This window comes from Physella acuta, unplaced genomic scaffold, assembly GCF_028476545.2.
Source record: "Physella acuta isolate Inbredline_101_S28 unplaced genomic scaffold, ASM2847654v3 ptg000607l, whole genome shotgun sequence".
Classification (NCBI taxonomy): domain Eukaryota; kingdom Metazoa; phylum Mollusca; class Gastropoda; family Physidae; genus Physella; species Physella acuta.
This window is the reverse complement of record NW_026732126.1, coordinates 254,487-267,633: the sequence shown is the minus strand read 5'-3', so window position 1 is coordinate 267,633 and position 13,147 is coordinate 254,487. Positions and strand designations below refer to the sequence as shown.

Sequence of the window (13,147 nt, the reverse complement as noted above, 5' to 3'; positions counted from 1 at the left end):
CATATGCTACAGTGTAATGCTATCTGAAGCAAGTTTGTTTAGACTAGCGAGGGCTACATATGCTACAGTGTAATTCTATCTGATCTGAAGCAAGTTTGTTTAGACTAGCGAGGGCTACATATGCTACAGTGTAATGCTATCTGAAGCAAGTTTGTTTAGACTAGCGAGGGCTACATCTGCTAGCTGATCTGAAGCAAGTTTGTTTAGACTAGCGAGGGCTACATATGCTACAGTGTAATGCTATCTGATCTGAAGCAAGTTTGTTTAGACTAGCGAGGGCTACATATGCTACAGTGTAATGCTATCTGAAGCAAGTTTGTTTAGACTAGCGAGTGCTACATATGCTACAGTGTAATGCTATCTGAAGCAAGTTTGTTTAGACTAGCGAGAGCTACATATGCTACAGTGTAATGCTATCTGAAGCAAGTTTGTTTAGACTAGCGAGGGCTACATATGCTACAGTGTAATGCTATCTGAAGCAAGTTTGTTTAGACTAGCGAGGGCTACATATGCTACAGTTTAATGCTATCTGAAGCAAGTTTGTTTAGACTAGCGAGGGCTACATATGCTACAGTGTAATGCTATCTGAAGCAAGTTTGTTTAGACTAGCGAGTGCTACATATGCTACAGTGTAATGCTATCTGAAGCAAGTTTGTTTAGACTAGCGAGGGCTACATATGCTACAGTGTAATGCTATCTGATCTGAAGCAAGTTTGTTTAGACTAGCGAGTGCTACATATGCTACAGTGTAATGCTACCTGAAGCAAGTTTGTTTAGACTAGCGAGAGCTACATATGCTACAGTGTAATGCTATCTGAAGCGAGTTTGTTTAGACTAGCGAGGGCTACATATGCTACAGTGTAATGCTATCTGAAGCAAGTTTGTTTAGATTAGCGAGGGCTACATATGCTACAGTGTAATGCTATCTGAAGCAAGTTTGTTTAGACTAGCGAGGGCTACATATGCTATCTGATCTGAAGCAAGTTTGTTTAGACTAGCGAGGGCTACATATGCTACAGTGTAATGCTATCTGATCTGAAGCAAGTTTGTTTAGACTAGCGAGGGCTACATATGCTACAGTGTAATGCTATCTGAAGCAAGTTTGTTTAGACAAGCGAGGGCTACATATGCTATGGTGTAATACTATCTGAAGCAAGTTTGTTTAGACTAGCGAGGGCTACATATGCTACAGTGTAATGCTATCTGATCTGAAGCAAGTTTGTTTAGACTAGCGAGGGCTACATATGCTACAGTGTAATTCTATCTGATCTGAAGCAAGTTTGTTTAGACTAGCGAGTGCTACATATGCTACAGTGTAATGCTATCTGAAGCAAGTTTGTTTAGACTAGCGAGGGCTACATATGCTACAGTGTAATGCTATCTGATCTGAAGCAAGTTTGTTTAGACTAGCGAGGGCTACATATGCTACAGTGTAATGCTATCTGATCTGAAGCAAGTTTGTTTAGACTAGCGAGTGCTACATATGCTACAGTGTAATGCTATCTGAAGCAAGTTTGTTTAGACTAGCGAGGGCTACATATGCTACAGTGTAATGCTATCTGAAGCAAGTTTGTTTAGACTAGCGAGAGCTACATATGCTACAGTGTAATGCTATCTGAAGCGAGTTTGTTTAGACTAGCGAGGGCTACATATGCTACAGTGTAATGCTACCTGATCTGAAGCAAGTTTGTTTAGCGAGGGCTACATCTGCTACAATGTAATGCTATCTTAACTGAAGCAAGACAAATTTAGCTGCTATGTAATTAAAAACCCCGAACTGCAAAACTTTTTATTACAATCTTCTTAGTACCAAGCGAGTTTTTCTTGACATTGAAGGGAAAAAAATCCTTTAAATGTTTGATCAATGGAGCGGGCGGGGGGAGGGGGAGCGGTGATAGAAATACGATATCTGCTGTATTGTGACGTGGTATGATATTCCACACACCATGGAAAGTACTTGTGACAGACAAGTGTTCATAAATCACAGGCCAAGGATTTACCTGCAGAAATCAATATCTGTGACGTAGATTTTTGTGCTGCCATATGACAGACCTGGAACTTTAGAAGTGACACGTTGACTCAGATAAATATCTGCCCAGAAGGCAACTATCTGGCAAGTGTTGTGTCAACTTTCTAACAGATAGTTCAACTATCTTTACGACAGTAGATAACATTCAACGAAAAACTGAGCAAACGAATGGGACATTTGTCTACACCACTCTAAAGTCAAAATACACAAAATAAAATAAAAACATTGAATTATTGAGTGTTTATACAAAGGACGTCACACCGTATTTTATGCAGCCGACAGTCGATAACATCAAACAAACAAAAAATGAATAATACAATGGAGTATGTCTGTACACTTCCTATCGTCACAATACACACAAAATGTAAATAAATTTCAAACTAATATTAATTTATAAAATGTAAATATTCCACTTAATTGGTCCATGCTAACTCATCAAAATTAAATTGTTTTCAGTTTTATTTTTCAGTATCAATTATTTTATAACCTGTTCCATTCCGACGCTGAAGCAGTCAATTTGTGCTTGCCGTGAGTAACTGGGAAAGTTCCATCACCGATGTTAAAACTGCTCTTCTGACGTCGAATCTTCCACACTTAGAAAATCTGAGCAGTCCTGTTGAGTGGTGTCACTTGTGTCAGATGATGGCTCCGACAAGGAGAGTGGACTAGTGGGAGACTGAAGATCTCTGCTTAGTACAGGGTCGAGATCCCTGCCCGTGTCAGCTGTTGGACTAGTCGGAGACTGAAGCTCTCCGCCTAGTACAGGGTCGAGATCCCTGCCCGTGTCAGCTGTTGGACTGGCTGGTGAGTGGCTGCGGGTAGGTGATGCAACTTCAAGCGTAAGAGGGTTAAGGTCGTGTTCTCTGTCACATTCAGGCACGGGCTGGTCATCTTCAGACACTGTGTGATCACAAACAGACATAGTGTGCTCACTTTCAGACACATGTTGGTCAATCTTAGGTTCTGGGTGGTCACCTTCTGAGAGCAGGTGGTCACCTTCAGTCCCTTTGAGGTCACCTTCAGTCCCGGTGTGGTCACCTTCAGTCCCTTTGATGTCACCTTCAGTCCCTTTGATGTCACCTTCACCTTCAGTCCCTTTGTGGTCACCTTCAGTCCCTGTGCGGTCACCTTCAGTCCCTGTGCGGTCACCTTCAGTCCCTGTCTGTTCACCACTGTCTATTTGTTGATCCAGTAAATCATTCCCTGAAGTTTTACAATCAGAAATCCTCTGCAACATACAAGGCAATATTTGTTTTTAAATAGGCCTTTTCACATATGTAGAAACAACCAAATGACAATCATCCAGTCAGCATGTTAAGCTACACACTACACATCACAGCTAAGCTACACACTACACACATAACAAAGACAATTACAGTTGTGGGTAAACAGTCCGCATCAGCTGAGCTGTCTTCACCAGACATGTCTCTGGTCTCCATTGTAGTGTCTTGTGTGCTGTCTTGTTGGCTTTCTTGTGGGCTGTCTTGTGGGCTGTCTTCATGTCGTGCCTGAAGACAAAACATCAGGTACTAAAACGGAAGAAACCAGCGAAGATGAACTACGTGACTACCTAACTAACAGATGAAAAGACATACTGCATGTACGTATCCTGAGACATCACATGTCACATCGTCGGGTTCTTTTATCAGGTGCTTGTTCCAATAACCTGATCAAAAATATTTTTTACAAATAAGACTACTCATGAATATTACAACAAAATACTAGTAATACACAAGTGAAGGCAGTTATTGGTCTAAAGATATTTCACCAAAAGATTTTCTTTATTTAGACTAGATATGTCTATGTGAATTGTTTAATTAAGTCGTTGAGGGTTCGCGTGGAATATATCTTAGAAAATCTCCACGTTCAAATACAACTCGCTGGTAGAATCAGGCAGTAGCGTAGCGAGGTCGGGGTGTCACCCAGTGCGGCACTTAATGGTGTCACCCCCCAGAGGTTAAGCGACCCTTCCCGGGGTCAAACTTTCAATTTTCGATTTGCACCCCCCCCCCCTCAAACTTTTGATTTGCCCCCCCCCCCCACCCACCTCAAATTTTTCTCTATATATTTTGCTATTTTTTGCCTTGATGTCACCCCCCTAAATGGTGTCACCCGGTGCGATCCGCACCCCCTGCCTCCCCCCCTCGCCACGCCTCTGGAATCAGGCTAGGTTGAGAGTAGCATCTAGCATGGGTGTCTTCTTCCCTATGTACCCTCAACACAACTTTCTACAATATATTTGTTCAATTGACACCACTCTACGTCCGCCTAGCTGTGATGTGTACATCAGTCAAGTGCAGGCCACATGTTGAACGTGGGAAACTAGAAGATTAGACTTGTATGAACCCCACAACGGTGCTAATGTCAAGTCGGCATATGCCATCTTTTTTAAAAGGATGCGTGGAACTTAAAATTAAGCAGTTAAATTCCCGTCAGTTACTTCCCCACCCCCCCCCCCCCCACCTCACGATGAGCTCCTCCAACCCACAATTCTAACTGGGGTCACCGTAAAGCTGACAATACCGTGCTAACACTAGGGTCACCATAAAGCTGACAATACCGCGCTAACATTTAAACCAAAGCTTAAATTAGCAGTTCAAGATCATCGATCATGGGTCATTGATTTTCAGTGAAGAAACTCCCGGTTACGTAATGCAACCAAGATGCAGGTTATCCATCAAGCTGAAAACGCTTTAGAAATTTTAACTTCATATCGTCGCAGTTTTGCGTGCACGATGTGGGTTGTTTTTTTAAAGAAAACCAGCGACGTACAAAATGGTTATACAACATGATTCTTTGCACAGCTTCATGTTTCAGATACCAAGTCTGTACGTGTGTGTTGGGTGTTGGGGTGGAATAACTTTTTTTTTTAACCAGTATCAAAAGGCTTTCGAATGAGCATCCAATACATTATAAACTTTCATCTTTAGATTTAATTGAAACAAAGAGTTAAAAAGGTTCTTATTTTTTACTATAAAAAATTTACCTAAAAATAAATGTTTGTTTTAGTTTCACGCTTTAAAAAACTTATAATAAACCGTGTTTCTTCCAGACTTTTCCCCAACCCACAACAAGCAAGCAGACAGATTGATACTGTCACCTAAGAACACCTTACAGAAATGGATCCCGGATTTAAACTTACGAGCAGTTATCTCCCTTGCCAAGTTCATCCCTTCTCTGACTCCCAACACTTGAAAGACGAGTTTCATTGGTGGACACGTGACTCCCGCCCTAATGGCGCCGTCTATAGCGTGGTCAACAAGCCACTCTTTCTTCTGCTGAGGGGAGGGGGGGTACAAGTTACAGGGTCAGGCATGAAATTTTTAGACGCTCTAGATCTAAGTCTCAGAGTTAACAGTTGTGTAATGAGACAACCTTCACCTTGATATCTTCCTTCCCGTCAGCCCCTCCATCGCCGTCACACGTGACCTTCCCCAGCAGACGTCGGTAGAGAAGTATCTTCTGCTGCTTGTGTGACGGGTCAGTGAACATGTCCACCCCCGCCAGCTGATGGGAGGTGTGGCACAGTCGGAGCAGTACAAGTGCCTGGGGTTGTAAACATTGAGTTTATATGTGGCTATCATACGGCCTTTAGGTGGTTATAGGACAGAATTCAGATGGTTATAGGACAGAATTCAGATGGTTATAGGACAGAATTCAGATGGTTATAGGACAGAATTCAGATGGTTATAGGACAGAATTCAGATGGTTATAGGACAGAATTCAGATGGTTATAGGACAGAATTCAGATGGTTATAGGACAGAATTCAGATGGTTATAGGACAGAATTCAGGTGGTTATAGGACAGAATTCAGGTGGTTATAGGACAGAATTCAGGTGGTTATAGGACAGAATTCAGATGGTTATAGGACAGAATTCAGATGGTTATAGGACAGAATTCAGATGGTTATAGGACAGAATTCAGATGGTTATAGGACAGAATTCAGATGGTTATAGGACAGAATTCAGATGGTTATAGGACAGAATTCAGATGGTTATAGGACAGAATTCAGGTGGTTATAGGACAGAATTCAGGTGGTTATAGGACAGAATTCAGGTGGTTATAGGACAGAATTCAGGTGGTTATAGGACAGAATTCAGATGGTTATAGGACAGAATTCAGGTGGTTATAGGACAGAATTCAGATGGTTATAGGACAGAATTCAGATGGTTATAGGACAGAATTCAGATGGTTATAGGACAGAATTCAGGTGGTTATAGGACAGAATTTAGATGGTTATAGGAAGGAATTCAGATGGTTATAAATCAATAATAAAGTGAAGGTTCATTTGAATTATTCATGAAGTGAGTTAAGCTACAAAAGTAATAAAGTAATGATGGAAACTTCTAGAAAAACAAAGCCTTCACAACAAAGTGACTTAACCACTACACCACTATTTGACTTACCACAAGATGGCTACATGGAATGGCCCGCTACACCACTATTTGACTTACCGCTAGTTGGCCACATGTGATGGCCCACTACACCACTATTTGACTTACCACAAGTTGGCCACATTGGATGGCTTACTACACTGGTATTTGACTCACCGCTAGTTGGCCACATTGGATGGCCCACTACACTGGTATTTGACTCACCGCTAGTTGGCCCAATGGGATGGCCCATTGAGCGAGTACTTGAATAAGAATCAGACTAATCAGTCTGGTGAGACTCTAAAATCAATTTGAAACAAGACGAGTTAGATCAATCACTGATTAAATTATTGTTGCAGTTAACGTTTAATGAAAATATGCACATGTCTCTGTAATTTCATTTCATTGTTAATACAGACAGTGTTTCTTCCAGACTTTTTTTCTCCGGGGGGGTGGGCACTTGAAATTTTCGGGGGGGGGGGGTAGACTTTCTTCGGGGGGGGGGGGGGGGCGGACACTGTTAAAAGTATATATTTTCTATATAAAGTATATACATTTCCTTTCGTTCGGGGGGGCGGTAAAAAATTTTCGGAGGGGCTTCGCCCCCCCCCCCCCCCCCCCCCCCCGAAGAGATGCCTGGAAGAAACTCTGAATACAGACTCTTAGTTAAAAAATTATAAATCTCCAAAACTTCACACAAAATATTTAAACCGAAGCTTTAGACCCCTATATATTTTCGTCTAATCTAATCAAGTAGCTCCAATACAAATACTTCGTGTAATTTAAAATTTCAAGTATTGATTATCTAATGAACAGTTACGAGACAACATTTGGTGGTAATTCTATTCGTACATACCCCATGATGATCCGCCATCTTGTGAGTACCACTTGCATTGGGTGACTTGCTCTTCGGTTTCTTCAAAGGGGAGTTAACAAATAATTACTCAATTTCAAAAACATTGTTTTGGTTATTTCCCTTTGATTATTTTTAATATAAACTATCACTCCTGAAAGAAAATGTTAGATTATCTACCTTCAGGTTCGTTCGACAAATGCTGGTAACATCTATCAATGCCGCCAGTGTTATTTCAGAAGCCAGTAGTGCGCATGTCACAAACCACCGGAAGAAGAATAATGGCGGGAAAAACCTCAGGAAAATGTGCACGGCACTTGTGGCCAGAATTTTGGCACGCTGTATCTGTTAGCGGTAGGGGTGCAATGGTGGGGAATTATTACAATGGGAAATAGGAATGTGTAGAGAAAACAAAAGATTGCGAGATAGGAATAAATGAAACATGAAACTTAACTAAGCTAGCCAGAACCCTAATTCTTGGAAATGCGAGAAAAACTTAGAGTAACGAAAAATAATTGGAAACTGGGAAGCATTGGACATGCGGAAATACAAAACAGAACATCATACGAGTCACTCTCGACATGCGGAAATGGATGACAAAGAACTATACCAAATCAGTGTGACATGCGAAAATATGACAAAACATCGCACCGGGTCTATTGGGACATGCGGAAATAAATCACAGAATGGCGTACAGGTCATTGTGACGTGCGGAAATAGATTACAAAACACCGTGCTAGGTCACATGGAGCATGCGGAAATAGATTACAAAACACTGTACTAGGTCACATTGAGCATGCGGAAATAGATGAGAAAAGTACTATACCAGGTCAATATGACATGTACACAAGTATCTGTGAATGATCTGATTCAGATAAACGCTATCATCCTTCATTAGGCAGCCTGCGAACCAAAAGAAAAGAACATTCTAGAAATATCTACGTCTGAATAAATCATCACCTGGGCTTTGAAAATCCTTGTAATCAAATGTCTATTGATTGATGCTCTGATAAAAGGACGTGGCGGATTGATTAAACTCAGCGTCTATTGAGCATTCAGGGAAGATTTTTAAAAACCGTTTAATTACTTTGTCATTTCGTTATTTTATGGCTTTCATTGATTAATTTCCTGTAAGCAAAAACAAATTACATCTTACCTAATGGAGAGGGGTTAATTAAAAATGTGGTCTGGAATAAGCTTTTCTGATGGGGTAATTATGTGAGCAGTGGCTAGATTAGCTAGCGTGGGTGTGGGGGGGGTGGTCGAAATGTGATTTTTATCTTGACGGTGTCATTAAAACAAAACCATACTAAATGTGACAGTCTTAACATTAAATGTTTACATAGATCTCACAGGTTGTGAGACATTACAGTAGGTGATTCCTCCTCCTGCCATTGTCCCCCACATCAATTAACACCAATTAATCTCCCTCCCCCGTCAATGCGCTACATGGTAATTATCCCCTCCTTGAATAACCAATATACTTGTTACCGGTAAAGTGCGAAACAGCATGCTATATAAAGCACAACATAGGTCGAGTATGTTATAAATAGCATGTGTTACACTACCGGGCTATAGACTGTCTTGTGGGATCACAGGTAAACCATATTTGTTGTCGATATGTGGGGGGGGGGGGGGGGGGTTGTTGGTGTGTAATTGACAGGGGGTGATATCCTGATAATTATTCTCACGTGAATGTCTGGAACTAATTATTGTACTCAGGTAACAAACAGTTCTCACCTGGATGTCTAGAATTAATTATTGTACTCAGGTAACAAACAGTTCTCACCTGGATGTCTAGAACTAATTATTGTACTCAGGTAACAAACAGTTCTCACATTAATGTCTAGAACTAATTATTGTACTCAGGTAACAAACAGTTCTCACATTAATGTCTAGAACTAATTATTGTACTCAGGTAACAAACAGTTCTCACCTGGATGTCTAGAACTAATTATTGTACTCAGGTAACAAAAGGTTCTCACCTGGATGTCTAGAACTAATTATTGTACTCAGGTAACAAAAGGTTCTCACCTGGAAGTTCTGCCATGTGTATCAGACAAAAATTTTCTGGCATCTCTGAACGTGTCTACCTGCAGAAACAAAAACTCTAGAAACAGGTGATGGTGACACCTATGTGTCGTGACACCCTGATGTCACCTGTTCCAGTCACCACTACAAACAAAATTTTAGCAAAAACTATTATTTTACAAATCAGAAAGCTTATATAAACAATCAAACTCAATTCTCTTTTATAAGGGGTTTAAATCATTCAATTCAGTTAATTGCGGATGATTACTGATTAATTAGCAGGTGTGTTCAAAACGTTAATGGCATTTGTTTTCATACATTAGGACAACAGAGAGATTACATCAGGACAACAGAGAGATTACATCAGGACAACAGAGAGATTACATCAGGACAACAGAGAGATTACATCAGGACAACAGAGAGATTACATTAGGACGTGAAACAAAGTAAAGGGTTTATAAATATTTCAAAACAAGCTTAGATTTGACATCTACAAACTTGAATTAATCTAGAGAACTTTTAACTTAGATCGAATCTAGAGAACTTTTAACCTAGATCAAATCTAGAGAACTTTTAACTTGGATCGAATCTAGAGAACTTTTAACCTAGATCAAATCTAGAGAACTTTTAACCTAGATCAAATCTAGAGAACTTTTAACCTAGATCAAATCTAGAGAACTTTTAACCTTGGGGGTCGTCCATAAATGACGTCACACTCGTAGGGGGAGGGGGGTCCGTAATTTTGTGACGGTGTGATGAGGGGAGGGGGGGGGGGGGTTCAGATGGTGCGACGTCACACTTTTGCATTATAAGAAAGCAATGTTAGAAAACGAATTTTAGACGTTATTTTGCGTTTTAGAAAACTGTTTTAATAAATTGTAATAACAATTGATAAAAATACTCTATTTTGACAGAGTTCAGACAAGATTTTGGAAAAATATCGATGTTTAAAAAAATTCAACTGCAATTTTGAGGGTGAAGTAGGCTGAGGTGTGACGTCATTTTAGGGGGGGTCTGGCTTTTTGTGACGACGTGTGATGGAGGGGAGGGGGAGAGGTAAAAATCGTCAAAAAAGCGTGACGTCCTTTATGGATGACCCCTTGATCAAATCTAGAGAACTTTTAACTTAGATGAAATCTAGAGAACTTTTAACCTAGATCAAATCTAGAGAACTTTTAACCTAGATCAAATCTAGAGAACTTTTAACCTAGATCAAACCTAGAAAATAGTTAATCTAGATCAAATCGGTAGAATATTATGTAACCTAGATAAAATCGAGATAATATTTAACACACTGCCAAATATAGAAAATATTTAATCTAAATAAAAAAATCTAGAGAATATTTAAAACCTAGATCAAATCTACAAAATGTTTGCAGCTGTTAAAATTATAGATACATTAACTTGCATGAATCAACTAGTACTTGAATCTAGGTAGATTCCTATGTGCTTATCTTTGTATGTGAATCAAGCCAAAAAGTCCACACAACACAGCTTGTTTTAGAGCTTAGTTTTGTGTGCTGATACACAGCTTGTAAACATCTGTGAGCTGTGTACCGTTACACAGCGTGTAAATAACCTTGAGCTGTGTGCTGATACACAGCGTGTAAACATCTGTGAGCTGTGTGCTGATACACAGCGTGTAAACATCTGTGAGCTGTGTGCTGATACACAGCGAGTAAACAACCTTGAGCTGTGTACCGTTACACAGCGTGTAAACATCTGTGAGCTGTGTGTTGATACACAGCTTGTAAACATCTGTGAGCTGTGTGCTGATACACAGCGTGTAAACAACCTTGAGCTGTGTGCTGCTGATGTTTGGTCACGTGTTGTCAACATGTGTTATCCGGTGTGTCAAGGTGATAAATGGACTAGACTAGATCACGCTTCAGTGGACACTTTCAGGATAGGGTGACATCGTTTGGGGAGGTAAACATCATCACTGGTGGGAAGGTGACACCATCACTAGTGGGATGTGATACCATCACTAGTGGGATGTGATACCATCACTAGTGGGATGTGATACCATCACTAGTGGGATGTGATACCATCACTAGTGGGATGTGATACCATCACTAGTGGGATGTGATACCATCACTAGTGGGATGTGATACCATCACTAGTGGGATGTGATACAATTACCTATGGGAAGGTGATACCATCACTAGTGGGGATGTGATAGATGTGATACCATCATTAGTGGGATGGGATACCATCACTAGTGAGATGTGATATCATCACTAGTGGGGATGTGATACCATCACTCGTAGGAAGGTGAAACCATCACTAGTGTTAAGATGGGCATGACGGGGGTGACACCGAAGTGTTGTTTTGTTAGTAAGATGTTTAACTGCTCCTTGTTTTTATTTGTTGGGCGACACAACGGTACATTATCCCACAACCATTAGTGGCGCCACTGGAGGGGGGGGGGGGCAGTAGCGTGTGACGCCATTAGGCGAGGTGGAGGGGGGGATTGAAACCACCTTATTTTTCTTAATCCTCGGTGTGTTGCCCTTAATGACGTCACTAGCCACACCTGCTTAGTTTTTATTTTAATAAAGTGTTCAAACTTCTCCCATTGGTTGAATGTTTTTTTTTTTGTTCTGTTCAGGACTAAGTACTCTATTTCCGACTCCCATTTTTAAAAACTATAAACACTCTCCACTTCCGCTATTCAAATACCACATTTCTCCTCTTATCGTAGTCAAACTTGCTCAGGAAATAAACGGTCGCTATTTTTAATTGCAAACAACCCTAATTAGACGCTGGAGCGTGCAGGGGCGGGTGCGCAGGGTGGGGGGGGGGGGGGGTAATCGTAGCTAGCACCGATTGATCTGCTGATTCACAGAACGCAGGTACTGTCCCATCTATTTTGGTCCATGTTTTTTTCTTACAGTAGAAGCAGACGACAATTAGGAATTGACACGTGGTGTTTAGACGTCTGTCGTGACCGTCCGGAGATCTGGAGAATGTTTGCACGTGACGCGGCATGTTGGGTGATTATCTTTGACCACGTGATGTGTGTGTGTGAAGGGGGGGAGGGGCAGGGTGTTGGGCTGGGGATGAGGCAGGGTGTGAATAGTCCAGGGTTCTGGGTGGGTTATGTCCAGTGTTTACACAGCCGGGTATTTACAGGTTCTTACGTCTGCTGAAAGTGGGTGGCGCTCAGTTTTAGTTCTACTACATCTTTACACAATCTAAATAATCCTACGACATCTTTACACAATCTAAATAATCCTACTACATCTTTACACAATCTAAATAATCCTACGACATCTTTACACAATCTAAATAATCCTACGACATCTTTACACAATCTAAATAATTCTACTACATCTTTACACAATCTAAATAATCCTACTACATCTTTACATAATCTAAATAATCCTACTACATCTATACACAATCTAAATAATGCTACCACATCTTTACACAATCTAAATAATCATAATACATCTTTACACAATCTAAATAATCCTACTACATCTATACACAATCTAAATAATCATACTACACCTTTAATCTAAATAATCCTACTACATCTTTACATAATCTAAATAATCCTACTGAAAGCAGTATGTGCACGATCTAATTCCACTCGATATTTATAGCACAGTACCGTTTACACAATCTAAGTTCTATAATATATTTATGGCACAATACTGTTAACACTAACTATTAACTAGATATTTAAAGTACTGTACTGTTTACAATATCTAAATTGTACAAGATATTTATAGCATTGTACTTTTCCCACAATGTAAATTTTACAAGATTTACACCATAACACTGAACATATCTAAATTCTAACCCTTCATAGTACTGTGTATATATTTTGTTTGCTTTTTTAACATTAAAAA

The 13,147-nt window shown here is 40.2% G+C and overlaps 1 protein-coding gene across 1 annotated transcript; it reads right to left on the bottom strand.

Annotated features, from left to right (window-relative positions):
- Positions 1-3,603: 3,603 nt before the first annotated feature.
- LOC131947795 (uncharacterized) lies at positions 3,604-9,360 on the bottom strand. Its single transcript, XM_059309118.1, has 8 exons — positions 9,291-9,360; positions 8,083-8,159; positions 7,437-7,601; positions 7,260-7,319; positions 6,629-6,703; positions 5,411-5,575; positions 5,172-5,307; positions 3,604-3,695 (listed from the first exon to the last, which is right to left on the bottom strand). The coding sequence occupies exons 1-8, from the start codon at positions 9,331-9,333 to the stop codon at positions 3,604-3,606; spliced, it is 813 nt and encodes a 270-aa protein (XP_059165101.1). The 5' UTR covers positions 9,334-9,360.
- Between the last annotated feature and the right edge of the window lie 3,787 nt (positions 9,361-13,147).

Bases quoted from the DNA above. Each gene is read 5' to 3' on its own strand.
- LOC131947795 (XM_059309118.1), bottom strand. From the start codon at position 9,333: ATGCCAGAAAATTTTTGTCTGATACACATGGCAGAACTTCCAG. The intron at 7,320-7,436 runs GTAGATAATCTA...TCCCCTTTGAAG, and splicing joins TTTGTCGAACGAACCTGAAG to AAACCGAAGAGCAAGTCACC. The intron at 6,704-7,259 runs GTATGTACGAAT...AATTGATTTTAG, and splicing joins AGATGGCGGATCATCATGGG to AGTCTCACCAGACTGATTAG.